Genomic DNA, 21,352 nt, shown 5'->3' on the forward strand with positions numbered 1-21,352 from the left:
ATGGGGACCCTAACTTTAATGCTGTAAAATGGCGGTAAAATGGTTGTAGTAAGGACTAGGAGGCTGAAAATGGAAGCAGAAAGGGGGTAAGAGCAGGAAAATTGCCCTGCAAACAAATGAGGATATGAAAATGACTTAAAGCAAACCTGTCAGCAGGATTTTGCTAAGTAAACTACATGCATTGTCATGTTGGGGCTGCTGCACTGATTATTATGATTCCTGAGATGAATCAATCCGTCTTGTGGTTCTTGTGTAATCAGTGTTTGCAGTTTTGACTTACTGAAATGCCTCGTACTCTGGGACGGGACTGTAGGCAGGGTCTTATCCTGGTGCTCTAGGCCAGATCAGCAAGAAAAGATCTGCTCATAGGCCTGCCCCTATCTCTATCTGGCTGTCTCTATGATTAGGAACATACTTGTGCTTCGGGACGGGCTTGTGGGCAGGTCTTTTCTTGCTGATCTGGCTTAGAGCACAGAGATAATATCCTTCCTACAGTCCCGCCCCGGAGCACGGGCATATCATTTCCTCAAAACTGCAAACACGGATTACACATGAACCACAAGATGGTTTTCTTCACCTCAGGTATCATATTAATCAATGCAGCAGCCCCAACATGACAAATCCTGCAGTTTACTTAGCAAAATTCTGCTGACAGGTTCGCTTTAAAATAAAAGAATAAAAAAAAATAAAAAGTAACAATCTTGAACCAAGAGGCAGAGGTCCAAGTTGAGGAGGAGTTGGACATGGCGGTGTAGGTGGAAGAGGCGGAGGAGGAGGTAGCCAATACTGTTTTCGTGCTTTTTTGTGTTTTTTTTTTTTTTTTTTTTTAGGGCGATGACTTAAAATAACTTAGAAAACAAAAAAAATAAAAAATAGCAATCTTGAACCAGGAGGCGGAGATCCAAATGGAGGAGGAGGGGGACGAGTAGGTGAAAGAGGCGGAAGTGGAGGTAGCCAACACAGTTTTTGTGTTTTTTTTTGTTTTTATTTTTAGGAAAATTACTTAAAATATCATAGAATTAAAAAAAACACTGCCTGTTGCAGTGTACCACTCTTATGGTACACTGCAACAGGCTGTATTAGGTCAGTGATTACAAGGCTGTATTATGGGTACTCTGCGCCAGGCTGTATTAGGGAACTGTGCACCAGGCTGTAATACGGGTACGCTGCACCTGGCTGTATTAGGTCACTGAGCACCTGGCTGTATTGCAGGTACTCTGAACCAGGCGGTATTAGGTCACTGTGCACGGGTCTGTATTAGGTCACTCAGCACCAGGCTGTATTAGGTCACTGTGCATCAGGCTATATTACGTGCACTCTACACCAGGCTGTTTTAGGTTACTGAGTCCCAGGCTGTATTACGGGTACTCTGAACCAAGCTCTATTCGGTCACAGAGCATCAAGCTGTATTAGGTCACTGAGCACCAGACTGTAGTAGGTCACTGTGACCAGGCTGTATTACGAGTACTCTGCACCAGGCTGTAGTAGGTCACTGTGACCAGGCTCTATTACGGGTACTTTGCACAAGGCTGTTAGGTCACTGAGCACCAGGATGTATTATGGGTACTCTGCACCTGGCTGTATTACTGGTACTCTGCACCAGGCTGTATTCAGGGTATGTGCCCACGATGCAGAAATGAAGCAGAAAATTTCTGCAGCGTTTCTGCATGTTCTTGGCAGTAAAAACATTTGCGGATTTTACATGTGTTTTTGACGCGTTTTTACATGCGCATTTGACTTGCGTTTTTCAAATGCATTGAGACCTCAAATCCGCATGCAGAAACACACAAATAATGGACATGCTGTATTATGGGTACTCTGCACTAGTGATGAGCGAATATGTTCGAAATCCGATCTCAAATGTTAAGTTTGACACGAATGTGGCACATTCGGATTAGTGATTGGAAAAGCAAAATTTGTTAAATTTGCGAAAATCGGTAGCGTTCGGCGAATTTACGTGGTTACGTGATTGCGGGGCAACTATTGCATTTTTTTACAGTTTTGCTACCATAGTGCTTACGTATGATGAGTGGGGAGATGTGGCAGATGAGTGGGGGGGGGGAGCTAGTGAAAGCTCAGAACAGGTCAGATCAGCGGCGCGCTGTTTTGTTTTTTTTCCTTCCTGTAGTAACTTTAAGTCAGGAAAGCGCGGCTAGCTAATCAGAGCACAGGAAGCATCCACAGTGTCCCAGACACAATGGCTTCTGCAATTGGCTGATGAAATCACATGTCCTCTCCATATAAAAACCAGCCATGTTCCATCAGCGCCATTTTATGCATGTCACTAAAGGAGATAGGCGCTGCTCAGTGTGCTCTGTCCTGTGTAATGAGAGATATTAGCTAGATAGATGGGTGCTTCTGTGTAAGTCAGATAGTGTAGATAAGTCCTGTGCTCTGTACCTGTTCAATCGACCTTACAGCCTTATGTTTGTGTGCAATTTCTGAGATTCTCACAGAAAGAGCAGGGTCTATGGCTCAGAACAGTGCTGTGCATTGGTTGTACTGTTCTCCATGCAGACCTTCAATCTATTTTTGCACTTGCTAATGTGATAAAGCAAGCAAGCCCTTGTAAGCCAATTTTTGTTTTTGTGGGGTTGAAATTCAGCTGTCTGCAGAGCTTGTCAGTGCAGAGCTTCTGAGCGCAGAGCACAAAAAACTTTTTTTTTTCATTTGCTAATATGATAATGCAAGCTGCGTTAGCCCAGTTTGTCATTTTTTTGGTGGATGAACTTCAGCTTTATGCACAGTAAAACAAATATTTTTTTGCTGTTGCTAGCCACAGTCCACCAAAGATTTTTTGTGTGTCACAGACGTGTTACACTCTGCTATAAGCCACCTAGTGCTTGTCATTTAGTGCAGCTGAAATTCAGGAGCAGAGCTGTTGCAGAGGAAAAAATCTATTTTTATTTTGCTAATAGCATGCTCCTACTACAGTATCTGAGCAACATGAGTGGGAAAAAGAGAGGTCGTGGTAGAAGGGGGAATAGGCTTGGTGTTCAAGGTATATGTGGGGTAGGTGGTAATGTTAGTGAAAGCACTAGTGAACCAACACCGTTATGTCCTATCCAAAGACAACTGACAACTTCTGTTACTGGACGGGCTACGCCACTCCCTTTCTTTGGTAGCCGCACAGCGATATGGCTTGTTGATAAGGGCCAGAAAGAGCAGGTGCTCCAGTGGTTGGCAAACGCTGCTTCAAGTAGCCTCTCCTCTTCTTCCTCCACCTCAAAATCAGACACAGTACAGTCCACAGAGGTGGCACCCCAATTACCCATGCTTCTCCCCATGTCACAATTGTCCAAGCGCCCAACTGACTGTAGTGAAGCACAGATGGGCGAGTCTGTAGAACTGTTCACCCATTCTATACCATGGGCATCAGAAGTGTACTCCAAACATTCACAGAGTCAAGAAGAGGAGGAAAGCATCTGCACCGATGCCCAAATTTTTTTGACGTTGGATTCGGGGCAAGACAGAGTAGGATCCGAGCAGGTTCCTGACCCTTGTCACCAGACGTTAACCCCCGGGGAGGGAGGTGATCCTGATGAGACTCAGATACCTGAGGCTCATGCGAACTGTACTGTGCTGTCAGGGCAACAAGAGGAGAAGGGTCACTATGATTGCGAGGAATGGAATAACATATTGGATGATGACAAGGTTGAAGATCCTACTTGGTGTGAACCCAGAGTCACGCAGCCGATTTGGTCATCTGAGGTGGAGGAGGAAGACGAGGAGGTTACATTCTGCCCTACGGCGCCAACACGGAGTGATGCAAGCACGAAGAGCACTGCATCCTTAGCAACAACTGTGGCTGTGGCCAGCAGTGGTCGCGGGTCTGCAGCTCACAGGAGTGGCAAGGGTTGCCTAGCCTAGGCCTTTTTTGAGACCACAAAGGATGAGCCAACTCACATTATCTGCACACTTTGCAAGAAAAAACTCAGTAGAGGGAAAAAGTGCAATAATTTAACTACTACATGCATGAACCTTCATATGCGCACACAACATGCTTTACGCTGGGAATCTCACTGTGCTAAAATGATGACCAGCGGACCTCAAAAACCATCAGCTGCCCCATCAACCGCATCCGCTGCTTCTTCCTCCTCCTATGTTACCATACCAAGTATTGGCACGCAGGTTTCCCATCACAAAACTTCTGGTTCTCCACCCGCTCCAGTCAGGTTAAGTGAAAGCCCGTCAGCTGTAACGGAAGCGGACATGCCTGCTGTGTTTGTTTGACCGAGCACATCACACATTTCTCAATCCACCGTAACATCTGTACCTCACTCACAATCCAGCAGTTTGTCTGTTTCACTGTACTCCGTCCTCTCTCAGCACCACAGCCAGCCCTCAGTCACGCAGTTGTGGTCACGTAAAAGATTGTTTCATCCTACACATGACAAAGCAGAGGTTGAACTCCACCATCTCAAATCTGTTGGCCACGGAAATGCTGCCTTTCCGCCTGGTAGATACAGATGGTTTCCGAAAGCTGATTGCCGTTGCAGTCCCCCAGTACCAGTTGCCCAATCGCCATTACTTCTCTAAGAAAGCTATGCCTGCGCTACACCAGCATGTCGCAGACAACATCACCTGTTCCTTGACTAAATCTATATCTGGCAGGGTGCATCTTATCACAGACACCTGGACGAGTAAGCTTGCAGAAGAAACCTCTGTATTTCACACTTCCTCCACTGCTTCTGCATCCTCCACCTCCTCTAGGGCCTCCACCTGTGCAATCAACCTCTGCCTTAATGAAACACGTGTTCCAACAGTGCAGAGCGAGTCCACACAACCTCCATACTGCGTAGTCAGGGCTCACCGCAATCAGGCAGTCTTCAAATTAATATGCCTTGGAGATCGCAGTCATACAGCTGAAGAGTTGTGGATAGCTCTCCAGGCTTAGTTTCAGCAATGGCTGTCTCCGCTGAACCTGGAGCCAGGGAAGGCCGTGTGCGATAACGGTGCGAACCTGTTGGCGGCCCTACGCCGAGACGAACTCACACACGTGCCTTGCATGGATCATGTCCTCAACCTGGTGGTACAACGATTTCTCCGCCACTATCCCGGCCTGGATGAGCTGCTTCAGAAAGTACGGAAGCTGTTTGCTCACTTCCGCCATTCGCATACTTCATGTCATCGACTAGCATCGATACAGAGGTCTTTCTCCATGCCAGTTAACAGGTTGATATGCGATGTACCGACACGGTGGAATTCCACTTTGCACATGTTGCAGCGACTGTGGCAGCAGCAACGAGCCCTGACACAGTATGTCATGTCGTATAGCCTAAGTTAACGCAGTACAGACATGGGGCATATCACGTTTATGGAGTGGGAACAGCTTAAGGACCTCTGGCCCATTCTGCACAGTTTTGAAATGGCTACTAAACTAGTTAGCGCTGACAATGAAGTCATCAGCATCACTATTCCGGTCATCTACATGCTGGAGAAGACTTTGAATAGCGTGCGGCAGGAGGTGGTTGTCCCAGAAGAAGAGGAGGATGCGGAAGGGATAAAAATGTCTCAAAGTTCCAGATTGTCATTACACAGGCGAATGCCCAGTGATGGTGGCTTCCTGCGATCAATGGGATTTTGTGATACCAGACATACAGTTAGTGACGGTGCAAGAGACGATGAACAAATGGAGGAGGAAGAGGTGATGGGCAAGCAACAGTCAGAAGGCTGTTAATCATCCCCTGACTGATAAACATCCCCTCTCTGTTGAACGTGGTTGGCAGGAGGAGACGGCGGAAACATGCATCAGTGTTAGCAGCCAACAATAGAGTCTGGCTTTGGACCGCCTGAAAGAGCCCGACATATGGGTGCCTTCTTGCTGCACTTTCTTCAACATGATCCCCATATAGTTAGGATTTGAAATAATGCTGACTACTGGGTTGCCACTCTGTTAGATCCACATTATAAGAGTAAATTTTGCCAGCGGCTTCCCGCCCTGGAAAGGGACACGCTAAAGTTGGAGTATCGAAACAAGCTTTTAAGCAACCTTAATAGAGCTTTTCCCAAGATAGGAGTGAGGCACACAGTGTGCAAAGCAGCTGTAGTGTTTCAACCTCCAGCACATCAGTTCGTCAATGCCAAAACATTAGCAGCAGCAGCAGAGAAAGTGGTAGAAGCAATTTATGTGAAACCTTTCATACATTTTTTTAGACCAGCTAGTACACCAGCACAACAGAGTACAAGTCTGACACGTGGAGAACGACTGGAGATGGTGGAGGACTATCTAGAGCTCAATATGAATACCATCGGTGAGGATTTTGACCCTTTTACATTTTGGTCTTCAAAAATGGATGAATGGCCTGAGCTCATCTGTCACGCCTTTGAGGTTCTATCATGCGCGGCAGCCAGCGTTCTCTCAGAACATGTGTTCAGCGCTGCTGGTGGTGTCCTGGCTGATAAGCGCACCCGGGTGTCCCATGAAAGTGTTGTCTGCCTAACTTTCATCAAGGTGAACAAGTCATGGATCTCAAAGGACTTTTGCACCCCAATTGCAGACTGTACAGAGTAGGCGATGTTGTAGTTTTAGTGTGATGCATTGATCTTGTGGAATTGCAGTCTGTGATATGGCTTGTGTGCCTGCTCTTGCTGCTGCTGCAGGTTTAGGCCCTAATTTTTGGAAATGTGGAGAACCCTGATTGGGTCTCCATCTATTGTGCTGGTGGTAGTGGGAGAGGTGTCGTTCCTAATTGTACAATTGCTACTGTACTCAATCATTTTCGACTCAGACATTAAAGGGGTTGTCCACTACTTGTTATTCCCCCCATAATATATCCCACCAGGGCCCATAAGTGTCTTTGTAATTACCTTCTGTTGGAGTTACTGCCTGTGAGGGGCGGTATCACAGGCATGACGTGACCCCCGGCTGCAGCCGGCTCTGACATCCGCTGATGTCACGTCATGAATCTGGAATGTAGCCGGGGGTCTTTGTGTTCTGCGTTCCACCGGTGGATGCTGTGGTGTGGGCGGAGTTACCCCGCACTTCACACCTGGCATCCGCCACGCGCTTTCCCTCTTCTCATTCATCAGGAAAGCGTGCGGTGGATACTGGGTGTGACACCTGGGGTAACCCCACCCACAGTCCAGCATCAACCGCGGGGACCGCATCACTGATGTCACGCCTCAATTGACGTGACATCAGTGGCGGGTCATGTGATGCCTGTGAGTGGCCACTGATAGCGCCGCTCATAGGCCGAAACTGTAACAGAAGGTAATTACAAAGACACTTATGGGCCCCGGGGGGATACATTGGGGGCATAATAAAAAGTTGTGGCCAACTTCTTTAAAGCTGGGTATCCATATAAAATGGATGAAACACAGAAGACATACATTGCAGTTAAGTCTTCTATCCGAATTTCATCAGTTTTTAAATGGAATCTGTCAGTAGCATCAATGGTTCTAAGCCGTCTAAATGGGCATGCAGGGGGCATTAACAATGTGAGACATATAATGACTGACAGTCTGCTCTCCTGATCTACATGTCTCACACTGGTAATGCCCCCTTTCATTTAAAATACGCTTTGGAGACATATTCTCATACATATCTATGTTCAACTCATAGTCCTTTACAGCTCATTTACATATTAAGAAAAAAAATATTTCTCTGGAATAAAACTTCAGTTCGAAGAAATCAAGGTATCATTTTACTCAGCTTCCTATGACCTACATGCAAGTATTGGCATGGCTGTGATTGGCTGGCGCTACCCGTGACTCCGGCTGTATGACTGCCGGATCACGGATGGAGATGCTGCTCGAGGGAGAGACAGTGTAAATTCAATAAATAATTTAAAAAAATGACTTGGGGGTCTCATCTATTTTTAATAACCAGCCAAGGGAAAGCAGACTGCTGTGAGCTGGTATTATTATGCTGGGATGGGGCCAATATCCATGGACCTTCCCAGCCTAATAATATCAGCCCCCAGCTGTCTGCTTTGTATTTGTGGGTTATTAAAAATGGAGGGACCCCAGAATAAATAATGTGGGTTCCCCCATATTTTTAATAACCAGCTAAGGCAAAGCAGACAGCTGGGGGCTGATATTAATAGACTTGGAAGGTCCATGGATATTAGCCTCTTCTCAGCCTAATAACACTTATTATCATCCATTAGATGCATCAATTCTGGCGCTTCGTCTTGGCTCTTCCCGATTGCCCTGGTGAGGTGGCAATTGGGGTAATGGGATTGTGGAGTTGATATCAGCTGTGTAATGTCCTCTGACATCAAGCCCATGGGTTAGTAATGGAGTGGCGTCTATCAGGCACCCCCATTACTATCCCAGTAGTCAAAAGAAATAACTCACAGAAACAAAAGTCCTTTATTTGTAAAAATCACTCCCTGACATTTTCTCTCTTTCACCCATTTATTAAAAAAAATAATCCACAGCTGTCCGCTGTAATCTAATCTATATGGAAGTCCCACGAAAATCCCCTACTCCATATTCCAGTGTATGGAGCCCTGTTCAGAGAACAAAGCTCCATAGACTGGATCAGCAGCCTCTGCCGGGTCTCACGCTGTACTCCGCAGGGTACAGCTGGAGAGCCAGAATGATGAACTGTGACATAGTGACCTATGGAGTTCACTTGCTGTCATGTCTCACGGGCAATGACGTCTGTAACATCACTACCTGTGAGGCATGACCGGGTGTGACCTGTGGAGCCTCGTTCTCGAAACTGCATAGATTATTTGTGGTCGTTTCTCATGGGTGATGATGTTACTGATGTCATTGCCCATGAGAAATGCACACGAGTGACCTATGCCGCCTCGAGAACGAGGTTCCATAGGTCACTCATGGTCATGTCACCTCTCATCATTCCAGCTCTCATGCCGTACACTACGATACCCGGCGGAGTACAGCGTGAGACACGGCAGTGGCTGCTGCTCCAGTCTATGAAGCTTCATTCTCTGAACGGGGCTCCATACACTGGATGAAGAAGACGGGATTGTGGTGGGACCTTCATTTGAATTATGGTGGCCTGTTGTGTATTTTTTTTTTTAATAAATGGGTGAAGAAGGGAAATTGTCAGGGGTATGATTTTAACAAATAAAGGACTTTTGTATGTGAGTGTTTATTTCTTTGGACTACTGGGTTAGTAATGGGGGTGTCTGATAGACACCTCTCCATTACTAACCATGGGCCTGAGGTCAGCAGACATTAGACAGCTGACATCAACCCCAAAAACTATTATGCCAATTGCCATAGTACCAGGGCAATCAGGAAGAGCTGAGGGTAAGTGCCAGAATTGCCGCATCTAATAGTTATGCCATTTCATTTCTGTGGCGGATGAGAGCTAGTCTTATTAATCTGGGAAGGGGTGAATATCAATGGACCTTCCCGGCCTATTAGTATCAGCCCCAGCTGTCTGCTTTGCCTTAGCTGGTTCATAAAAAGAGGGGGGGACCCCAAGTCATTTTTTTAGGGTCCCCCTTTTTTAATAACCAGCTAAGGCAAAGCAGACAGCTAGGGGTTGGATATTAGTAGGCTGGGAAGGTCTATGGATATTAGCCTCTTCCCAGCATAATAAGACCAGCTCACAGCTGTTTGCGTTCCCTAGGCTGGTTATTAAAAATAGGGGGGGGGGGTCCCATGTCATTTTTTTCATTTATTTTTTTATTTATTAACAAATACAGTAAACTGCACATGCAAGGCACGGCTCCACTCTTCCACTTGGACCTCCACCTCCTGGTTCAAGATTATTTTTTATTTTTCTTTATTATGTTATTGTAAGTAATTGCCCTACCCACATTTTTGTTCTGTTTTTAACAGTGCAATGTGTCGGTAAAGCTTTGAAATTTATTTATTTATTTTAGATACCAGAAAATCACTGATAAAACACTGATGGTAAAAACTGAAACACTGATTAGGACTTTAAAGGACATAACTTGGGAAGATTCATATTTATTTATTACACTTGATGTCGCCTCACTATACACTAATAACAGACACAACATTGGCTTACATTGCATTAATCTATTTTTGGTGTAAGATGCAAGGCTAAGTTAACCACACAAAGCTTTTATTCTGGAAGGTTTGGATTTCACTTTACAAAATAATTTTTTTAAGTTCCAAACTAATGTTTGTCATTGAAAATGTGGCACAGTTATGGTGACAAGGGTAGCCCCAAGCTATGTAAGCTTATTTATGGTAGTTCTATTTCTAGATATAATGCCAACATTGTTCTGTACAATAGGTTTATAGATGATCTTTTTATTTATTTGGAAAGGGGACCCAAAAACAGTTTCATGCTTTTTATCTTATCTTAATTCCAATGATTGGGGGATTACTTTTACTCCCACACTAGGGAAAGATTATTAACTTTTTAGATATTACCTTCTCTCACCAGGTACAACATACCATTCATGTAGCACCTTCCAAAGATACATAAATCCCTTGAAAACCCTCCAGGGCATCACAGATATGAAATTACTGGTATTAAAAGGTAACTTCAAATCTCAGCAAGATAGAAAACTTTGGGAATATAAACTCATGACGACCTTTGACACCTTCAGAGCAGGAATGAATGTGTCGCATGGATTTATGTCATTCTACATCAACTAAGGAATGTGCTCATCAGACCTGTGGGGTCATCAAAACCCTGGACCAGACCTCAATCACAGGATAATAAAACTTTCACACTCCTTATCTATGAACTATTGCAATATTTCTGGCCACATCTGTTTATCTCTCTCCAATAGTAATAGCTCTGCTTTACATCACTTGTCTCATCTATTACATTATTTCTGTGTCTTGCTGTGTATAAATGTGACTCTTCAGATTTTGTGTTATACTATGCCTGATGAAGAAACCTGAGTAGTTTCGAAAGCTTGCAATTTGTTACCATCTTTTCAGTTAGCCATTAAAAGATATCAACCACTGAGGACTCTCAAATCTAAATATTTTACAGGGACAACGTGCAATTACTAAAACTTTTTTTTAAAGACGTGGACGCCAATAGTTATATCCATTTTTCCAGCGGTCACTATAAAAAGTGACTTGAAAATGTCCCTTTTAACCAGTTTCAATGGATAAAATGGAACTATGGAACTGCAACAATAAGATTGATTTTGAATCACAAACCAATATCCTGTGAGAGCGTTTTCATAGGTAAACTTACCCCAAAGGGCTTATCAGAAAGCTAAGAATTTATCACAAAAACAGTACATCCAGCCCAAAACTGCCCCACAGGCTAGTGCAGTTGATGATTTTAATTGTAATTTTATCACAACTTTTAACTCAGCACATAAGTCCATTCGTAAATCGCTGCATAGACATTGTCACATTCTTCTAAAAGATCCAATTTTTTGTACTGTCATTCCTAAATAGCCTAAAGTTACCTTCAGGCGAGCCCCTACATTGAGAAACATCCTAGCCCCCAGCAGCCTGAAACATACTACCCCCAATGGTACACGCATCAATAAACTTAAACAAAAAATGTGAGTTTTAAATGCATTGCAGCAAAATGCCTTTATTGTAAAAGCATTAAACATAACACCCAAACTTTTAAATCTAACCATACAGGTGAAGTTTTTTGTATCAAGTCAAATATGAGCTGTCAATCTCGGTTCATTATATACCTCATAGAATGCCAATGTGGCCTGCAATACATGGTCAGGACTAGTGTTGAGCCACCCCCGTAGTGTTCAGGTTCGGTTCGGTTCGTCGAACACCGGGATGTTTGTGGAACTGTTCGTCGAACACCTTAGAACACGGTCGAACACCGTCTAACACCGTTAAAACCAATGGCAGGCAAACAAAAACACATAGAAACACATATAAAACACATAGAAAACACCTTCAAAGGTGTCCAAAAGCTTACAAACTGCTCAGAAGACACTCTCTTTAAAAACGCAGGCCAGCAATTCATCAGCGGCATACACCGGTACCCGACACTTTAGAACAGAAAGAATAGAGCATTACACATAGATTAGATAGATAGAAACATGTCAGTCACATATATAAGAAGTACAGTGACAGTGTTGCTTACTGTACTTGTCATTTAGTGTTAAAGGATTTATTAAAAAAAATAATAGTGTTTTCATGCATCGTCTCTTTAAAAAAGCCGGCTGGCAATTCAGCATTGGTACCCGACAATTTAGAATAGAAAGAATAGAGCATCACACATAGCTAAGATACATAGAAACATGTCAGTCACATATATAAGAAGTACAGTGATAGTGTTGATTACTGTACTTGCCATTTAGTATTAAAATAAAGGATTTATTAAAAAAAAAATTGGCGTGGGGTTCCCCGTAATTTTAGTCTCTAGCGGAGGTTAAGCAGACGGCTGGGGCAGATGTTTGAAGCCTGGGAAGGGGGTAATACCCACGGAGCTTCCCAGGCTACTAATATCAGCCCCCAGCAGAATACCTAGCCTTTACTAGCTATTAAAATGGGGGACCCAAAAAAAATGACGTGGGGTCCCCCCTTTTTTAATAGCTAGCAAAGGCTAGGCAGACAGCTGGGGGCTGATATTAATAGCCCAGGAAGGTTGCCATGAATAATGGCCCCTCCGAGGCTAGAAAACCAGTCGTCAGCCGCCCCAGAAATGGCGCATCCATAGGATGCGCCAATTCTGGTGCTTAGCCTCGCTCTTCCCACTGCCCTGTAGCGGTGGCAGTGGGGTAATAGGGCTGGGGTTGATGTCAGCTTATAATGCCAGTTGACATCAATCCCAGGTTAGTAATGGAGAGGCGTCTATAAGACACCCCCATTACTAACCCCATAGTCAAAGTTAAAAAAAAAACACAAACACCCAGAATAAAGTCCTTTAATTGAAATAAACACACAATTCTTTATTGTTCTAAATTAAACCATACTTACTATCACGCCCATTCCAGCTGAAGCCAATGTCTTCTGCAATAAAAGTAAAATAATAAACCAACATCATCCTTACCTTTCCATGTTCCCACGACGGCTCCAGCTTTGCTACATTGACATGACAGGCTGGATCGCAGCCGAAAACTGCCATCCAGCTTGCCATGCCGCAGACACTGAGAAGCACAGGCATGCTTGCGCTCCTCAGTGTCTGGCTGTGACGGCATAAAGATGAGCCGAGGTCATGTCCAATGAACTCAGCTCACCTCATGCACGTCACTGACAGCGTGGGAAAATTCTCCTGCGCTTGCAGTGAGCGTGAGAGAATTCTCCTGCTGAAGCGCTGAACGCAGGAGAATTTTCCCACACTGTCAGTGATGAGCATGAGGTGAGCTCATGTCCAATGAACTCAGCTCACCTCATGCACGTCACTGACAGCGTGGGAGAATTCTCCTGCACTCAGCGCTTGAGCAGGAGAATTTTCCCATGCTGGGATGGGATTGAGATGACAGGCTGGATCGCAGCTGAACGCTGCCATCCAGCTTGTCATCCTTCAAAGACACTGCAGAGCGCAAGCAAACCTGCGCTCTGCAGTGTCTATGAAGGATGGAATGCTGGATGGCAGCGCTTAGCTGCGTTCCAGCCTGTCATCTCAATGCCATCCCAGCGTGGGAGCATTTTCCTGCTGAAGCGCTGAGTGCAGGAGAATTTTCCCACGCTGTCAGTGAAGTGCATGAGGTGAGCTGAGTTCATTGGATATGACCTCGGCTCATCTGGATGCCGTCACAGCCAGACTCTGCAGAGCGCAAGCATGCCTGCGCTTCTCAGTGTCTGCGGCATGGCAAGCTGGATGGCAGCTTTCGGCTGCGATCCAGCCTGTCATGTCAATGTAGCAGAGCTGGAGCCATCGTGGGAACCATGAAAAGGTAAGGATGTGGTTGCTTTATTATTCTACTTTTATTGCAGAAGACATTCGCTTCAGCTGGAATGGGCATGATGGTAAGTATGGTTTAATTTAGAACATTAAAAAATTGTGTGTTTATTTCAATTAAAGGACTTTATTCTGGGTGTTGTGTTTTTTTAAATACTTTACTAGAAATTCATGGCGGTCTTGTCTATTATTGGCGTGACCCCATAAATTTTGGGCTTAGGGCCAGCTGATAATGCCAAGCTGGCCCTAACCCCTTTATTACCCAGTGAGCCACCACACCAGGGCCCTGGATGAGTTGGGTACAGCGCCAGAAGATGGCGCTTCTATGAACGCGCCATTTTCTAGGGTGGCTGCGGACTGCAATTTGCAGCGGGGGGGCGGGCCCAGAAAGCTTGGGCCTCCCTGCGCTGCGGATTCCATCCCCCAGCTGCCTAGATGTACCTGGCTGGACACAAAAATAGGGCGAAGCCCCACATATTTTTTTTTAATTATTTCATGAAATTCATGAAATAATAAAAAAAGGGCTTCCCTGTATTTTTGTTTCCAGCCAGGTACAAATAGGCAGCTGGTGGTTGGGGGCAGCCCGTTCCTGCCTGCTGTACCTGACTGGACACAAAAATATGGCGAAGGCCAAGTCAAATTTTTGGTGAAAAATTCAATAAAATTTAAAAAAAAAACACATTTAGGGACTGCATCTTTATTAACCCCTCCACGTGAAGGGTTAATAAAGATGCAGTCCCTAAATTATTATTTTTTTTTATTATTTTTTAATTAATTTTTCCCAAAAATGTTGACGTGGGCTTCGCCATATTTTTGTATGCCAGCCAGGTACAGCATCCAGGAACGGGCTGCCCCCAACTACCAGATGCCTATTTGTACCTGGCCAGACACAACAATATAGGTAACCCTTTTTTTTATTATTATCATTTCATTAATTTCATGAAATAACTAAAAAAAAATACGTGGGGCTTCGCCCTACTTTTGTGTCCAGTCAGGTACAGCAGGCAGGAACGGGCTGCCCCCAACCACCAGCTGCCTATTTGTACCTGGCCGGACACAACAATATAAGGAAGCCCTTTTTTTAAAAATTATTTCATGAATTTCATGAAATAATTTAAAAAAAAAATATGTGGGGCTTTGCCCTATTTTCGTGTCCTGCCAGGTACATCTAGGCAGCTGGGGGCTAGAATCCGCAGTGAAGGAAGGCCCAAGCTTTCTGGGCACCCCCCGCTACAAATTGCAGACCGCAGCCACCCCAGAAAATGGGGCGTTCATAGAAGCGCCAAATTCTGGCGCTGTACCCAACTCATCCAGGGCCCTGGTGCGGTGGCTCACTGGGTAATAAAGGGGTTAGGGCCAGCTTGGCATTATCAGCTGGCCCTAAGCCCGAAATTTATGGGGTCACGCCAATATTAGACATGACCGCCATGAATTTCTAGTAAAGTATTTAAAAAAACACAACACCCAGAATAAAGTCCTTTAATTGAAATAAACACACAATTTTTTAATGTTCTAAATTTAACTAAACTTACCATCACGCCCATTCCAGCTGAAGCCAATGTCTTCTGCAATAAAAGTAAAATAATAAAGCAACCTCATCCTTACCTTTCCATGGTTCCCACGACGGCTCCAGCTCTGCTACATTGACATGACAGGCTGGATCGCAGCCGAAAGCTGCCATCCAGCCTGCCATGCCGCAGACACTGAGAAGCGCAGGCATGCTTGCGCTCTGCAGTGTCCCTGAAGGATGACAAGCTGGATGGCAGCGTTCAGCTGCCATCCAGCCTGTCATCTCAATGCCATCCCAGCGTGGGAGAATTCTCCTGCTGAAGCGCTGAGCACAGGAGAATTCTCCCACGCTGTCAGTGACGTGCATGAGGTGAGCTGAGTTCATTTGACATGAGCTCACCTCATGCTCGTCACTGACAGCATGGGAAAATTCTCCTGCACTCAGCGCTTCAGCAGGAGAATTCTCTCACACTCACTGCAAGCGCAGGAGAATTTTCCCACGCTGTCAGTGACATGCATGAGGTGAGCTGAGTTCATTGGACATGACCTCGGCTCATCTTTATGCTGTCACAACCAGACACTGAGGAGCGCAAGCATGCCTGTGCTTCTCAGTGTCTGCGGCATGGCAAGCTGGATGGCAGCTTTCGGCTGCGATCCAGCCTGTCATGTCAATGTAGCAGAGCTGGAGCCGTCGTGGGAACCAGGGAAAGGTAAAGATGATGTTGGTTTATTATTTTACTTTTATTGCAGAAGACATTGGCTTCAGCTGGAATGGGCATGATGGTAAGTATGGTTTAATTTAGAACAATAAAGAATTGTGTGTTTATTTCAATTAAAGGACTTTATTCTGGGTGTTTTTTTTTTTTTTTTACTTTGACTATGGGGTTAGTAATGGGGGTGTCTTATAGACGCCTCTCCATTACTAACCTGGGATTGATGTCAGCTGGCATTATAAACTGACATCAACCCCAGCCCTATTACCCCACTGCCACCGCTACAGGGCAGTGGGAAGAGCGAGGCTAAGTGCCAGAATTGGCGCATCCTATGGATGCACCATTTCTTGGGCGGCTGACGGCTGGTGTTTCTAGCCTGGGAGGGGGCCAATATTCATGGCACCCTTCCTGGGCTATTAATATCAGCCCCCAGCTGTCTGCCTAGCCTTTGATAGCTATTAAAATAGGGGGGACCCCACGTCATTTTTTTGGGGGTCCCCCATTTTAATAGCTAGTAAAGGCTAGGTATTCAGCTGGGGCTGATATTATTAGCCTGGGATGCTCCGTGGGTATTACCCCCTTCCCAGGCTTCAAACATCTGCCCCAGCCGTCTGCTTAACCTCCGCTAGAGAATATAATTACAGGGAACCCCACGCCAATTTTTTTTTTAATAAATCCTTTAACACTAAATGACAAGTACAGTAACCAACACTGTCACTGTACTTCTTACATATGTGACTGACATGTTTCTATCTATCTAATCTATGTGTGATGCTCTATTCTTTCTGTTCTAAATTGTCGGGTATCGGTGTATGCCGCTGCTGAATTGCCGGCTTTTCATGTTTCACTGTGAGCACTGTTCCCATCGATTTGGGCAACCACTGTAATGCCACAACCACCATGGCTGTGGCATTACAGTGAGTGGCAGACAATCCCTGCATGATTGGTGCTCTAAATAGCGCCAGACATGCAGGACACGCTTTTGGTGCACGAACAGTTATCGAACATAACCTCGAACAGCCGAATTTTTTGCAAATCGTTCGCGTTCGTCGAATGACTTGAACACCGCCCAAAACAGCGCGAATTTGAGATTGGCGAACAGTTCTAGTCGAACACCGCTCATCTCTAGTCAGGACCACCCAGACAGTACACCGAAGGCTTAATTCTCATGCGTCCAATATTGTAAAAGGTTTCATTAATCATGGTTTATCCCGACATTTCGCGTTGGTATTCGGTAAGAATGCCACTGGCATCTCCATAACACCAATCAAATCAATTTCCCTTGAACTCCTAAACCCTATGGAACCCTTGAAGAGAAAAAAATATCTTGGATATACAGGATCAGCACATTTAAACCCTATTGACTCAATGAAATTACTAAGCTTTTTATTTAATTATTTATTTTATTTTATTTATGTACACACAATATTTTATCTCTGTACAGTCACTGCATAGGGTCACAAATTCTCTTTCTTATATATTTTAATACCCTTCTGATTGTTATTTTAATATACATTTCTATTAATATCCCCATTTTTAATTCTATATTCTATATGTCTTATCCTAAATAATCAATATGCACATGATCTTGGATCCAATGTATCTATTCTTGAAAGTTCCTCTTTTAATTTTCTTGATTTTAAACTATTTATTGCTTATTTTATTACTCTAATTATATATATTAAAATATCATATATACAGTACAGACCAAAAGTTTGGACACACCTTCTCATTTAAAGATTTTTCTGTATTTTCATGACTATGAAAATTGTACATTCACACTGAAGGCATCAAAACTTTGCCTGAGCGTGGTGTTCCCTATAGCCCTCAAATTATGTGATACAAGACATCTCCCTGGTAGGGTTCGCGCCTTTGCTGCTATTCCTCCATATTCCCTCTACCCATGTCTTTTCATATTTATATGTACTGATAAATTGTATGTGCTAAGAAAGTTATATTGATTTTCTTACTTAAATTGAAAAACTCCGTATTTTTTGCTTATTCTATGTTTCTTGGAGTTGTTTGTTTGTAGTAGCCCACAACTGGTTTGGACGGTTGTATGTGCCCACAAACAATATGTTTCTGGGATTTTTTGTCAGAAATATAATACAGGCCTGGGCGGACGCCTGCGTTCTGGTAGCGTATATGGCTTCGGGGGAGGGAACGATTACAGGACAAAAGAAACAGAACTATTAAATTTTATATTTCATCCCAAAGGGAAGCAGTGTTTAGGAAAAATATATACAATGATTTTACAAAGGAGACATTAAAACACATAAGCAGTTACACAAATATTTTCTTAATATCTCCCTGACATACACTGCCCCATCCCAGGTTCTAATCCCATTTCTCCTACACTCCAATCGCTTCTCCTCAACCATTTGTCCTTTATTTATGTGGTATCATTTATATGTATAGTACCCTTCTTTCCTTTGTCACCTTTCCCACATCTGCCTGGGTGTCTCCTTTGTTAAATATTCCCCTTCTGGCTTCTATTCACTGGCCCATCCTGGGTTCTTATCCCACTTCAACCTACAATTCAATTATTTGTCCTTTATTCATCTGTTTAGATTTTATCATTAATAAGTATGGTCCTTTTTTTTCTAACTTTAATCAATTTGAAACTACCAGTTGAACTCCCCTCCACTACCTAATTGTCCTATTGGTTTAAGGGTTCCTGTGGGTGTTCCCTTTGTAATTAGCATCCATTTTGGGCCTTTAAAAACCCATCCGTTGTCATGTCTTGCACATTTGTTTTTTTCACTTGAAAAAGATGCCGGTATGGCGTTAAAACACGTTGTGAATAAAAAGCCTGTTCCTCATCATCGTTTCCGAATAATTTATTTACACCAGCAGCGCAGCCCACCTACGGGTTCATACAACTGGATCCAATATCTCCTGGAGGATTTATCCACCAGCCACGGGGCAGCAGCAGCTATTTTTCTTCATGTCTACATAGGAGTTGTGCCTGTCACCACTCCATCAGGTGAGTGTAACCAACACTCTCTTACTCTCCCTCCATAGGGTATCACCCTATTGTGCGCTCTGTTCCCCATATGAAGATTTACATACTGTCCAATAAGTATCAGCAGAGCTCTCTGCACATTTAGTTCTCTCATGTATGTGCATAAGATGTTGCCAATGGATATATCGGGGGAGATGGACATGGGACCGGTATGACTGGGTGTGGGCTTGCATGTACTGAGTGTACAGTATGGGTGTATGATCCTTTAGTTGTCTTTTTTCAGCTACTTCACAATGTTGACCTAGGGTAGGAGTATGGTATTGAGAATCTTACTATACTCAGGTCTTCACTTATTTTAATACTACTTAGTAAAGTTGCTGCAATTGATATTGATGATTATTACATCATTTGTATGATTCTAATGGTTACTGCTGTTATTTTTTTTATTATGTTAAAAGAATTAAAAATAAAGGTTTTAAACGAAAAAAAACAAAACTTCAAGGAAGTTTACAAGACTTAAATTGTTTAGAGGCCTATTCAGATTTGAATAGACTATGAGGGGCTTACATTGGACAACCCAGCTTTTCATGGCCCGAGAAACACAAATAAGGTACATAAATTGTTTATATGTGGTGGAAATAGCAAAACATGAAATTATATATTTTTACATGTGTAAAATTTGGTTGGAAAAAAATTACAAAATTGACAAAAGGTTTTCATATTTATACACTTTTCCTTTTTTTTCATTTACATTAAGAAAATGGTAGAGAAAAGTCTGTAAGGACAAATGTCACAACACTGCTCTAAACAAATGCAGTTCTAGAATAGTGTTCTTGAACAGCTTAAAATGTTTCCCTCATGTTCGTTTTGATATTGTGCATTGAGTGGGAGAAAGTATTGTGAGAATATTTTAATTAATACAACATACCTTTTTTCGATGTGATGGCACAATGAAAAATGTTTCAATATTATGCTTTTTCAAAAAACTATTTCTTTCATGACCATAACCGGGTTCAACTTCATAATCCCCATTTAGGCACTCTAAGGTGGTCTTTGTTATATGAACTTTCCTAAAAAGCAAAACAAAACAAAAAAAACTAAATAATCAATTTGCTCAATAAATGTGCAATTCTGTATGTTTATGAAATACATTTCTAGTAAATTGAGGGTTGCTTTATTACATTTAGTTTTTTGTTGTGACCACGATGCAGTTTTTTAAACATGGATTTTCACAAGGGTTGTACAAAATATTGTCAAAAAAGTTGTAGTTCTTCTGTGATCATGGAAAAAACCCTACAACTCGAATTTATGGCCAGTGTGATGTCCTTGTGTGCTCGACAGACAGTACACTGACCCAGCAATAACCAGTGTAACTGGTCAGTGTGAAAAAAAATGGCACCATGCACTAGCCTGGTCCGATTTACAGACCAGACTAGTGCATTTTAATAATAGGCAGCTCCCGTACTTGTCTGCTTTGTGAACAATCACATGGTGCTGAAGACAGAGCCAGTCACATCTATAATCTGTGGAATGCCAGCCTTCTATTCAATTATTTGCAACTACCTCCTAGCTCATATAATGCTGTCTGAAATGCGTCAGAGGAATTTTTACTTCTGAACCTGTATGTATAACAAAAGGCATGTCCTGAAAGCTACAGTGGCATGTAAAAGTTTGGGCACTCCTGGTCAAAATTACTGTTATTGTGAACAGTTAAGAAAGTTGAAGATTAAATGATCTCTAAAAGGCCTAAAGTTAAAGATCACACATTTCCTTTGTATTTTAGGCAATATACAGTATATATATATATATATATATATATTGTGACAGAGTCACTGGTATGAGTTATGAGGGGAGGTTTGTGTCGCACAGGTTGCTAGCATGTGTAAACTGAAACCAATGGACTTTCTGCCAGCATGTTATATGCTGGTGGGTTAACTCACTTAAAGGGCGTGGTTTTAGGGGAATGACATAGTGATGGGAGGGACGTCATTCCCCATACCTCCACCTCCAGGTATGACTGAACAATGTTTAAATGTTCAGTCCTGTTTTTTTTTCTCTGTGTTGTGTCTGGAGAGGCAAGGTCTCCAGACTTGACAGCCATAGCTCAGGAGGGAGCTGATGTCTTTTAAAATCAAATATACTCAGTATTTTATTCCCTTCCGTTTTAGCGCTGCATCCACAATTCTGCTTACTGCTTTGCTTCAGCAGTCGCTGTCCACATCACCACTTCAACCAGTCACTGGCCTCAGTAGTATACCAGAAGTGGGATATGTAGTCTGTGATGGTTGCAGTCTATGTAAAAGGAAGATCAGCGGAGAGAATGCATGGATGCAACACTGGAATGGAAGGAGACAATTTTATTTCATTTGCATTTTAATTAACTAGCATAACCCCTTTACCCTCAATAAATCATTTCAATTA

General features: G+C 43.3%; 1 protein-coding gene across 2 annotated transcripts in view; it reads right to left on the bottom strand.

Moving 5' to 3' along the window:
• ADCY1 (adenylate cyclase 1) overlaps window positions 1–21,352 on the bottom strand; it is a 743,884-nt gene that overhangs the window by 296,796 nt on the left and 425,736 nt on the right. For both annotated transcript variants that reach the window (XM_073678356.1, XM_073678357.1), the window contains one exon: window positions 19,860–20,001. In XM_073678356.1, coding sequence (XP_073534457.1) covers window positions 19,860–20,001 — 142 coding nt within the window. The remainder of the gene's footprint in view (window positions 1–19,859; window positions 20,002–21,352) is intronic.

The sequence above is a fragment of the Phyllobates terribilis genome, unplaced genomic scaffold (assembly GCF_046119375.1).
Source record: "Phyllobates terribilis strain yellow unplaced genomic scaffold, ASM4611937v1 Scaffold_4__5_contigs__length_816908805, whole genome shotgun sequence".
In the NCBI taxonomy this organism is placed as follows: domain Eukaryota; kingdom Metazoa; phylum Chordata; class Amphibia; order Anura; family Dendrobatidae; genus Phyllobates; species Phyllobates terribilis.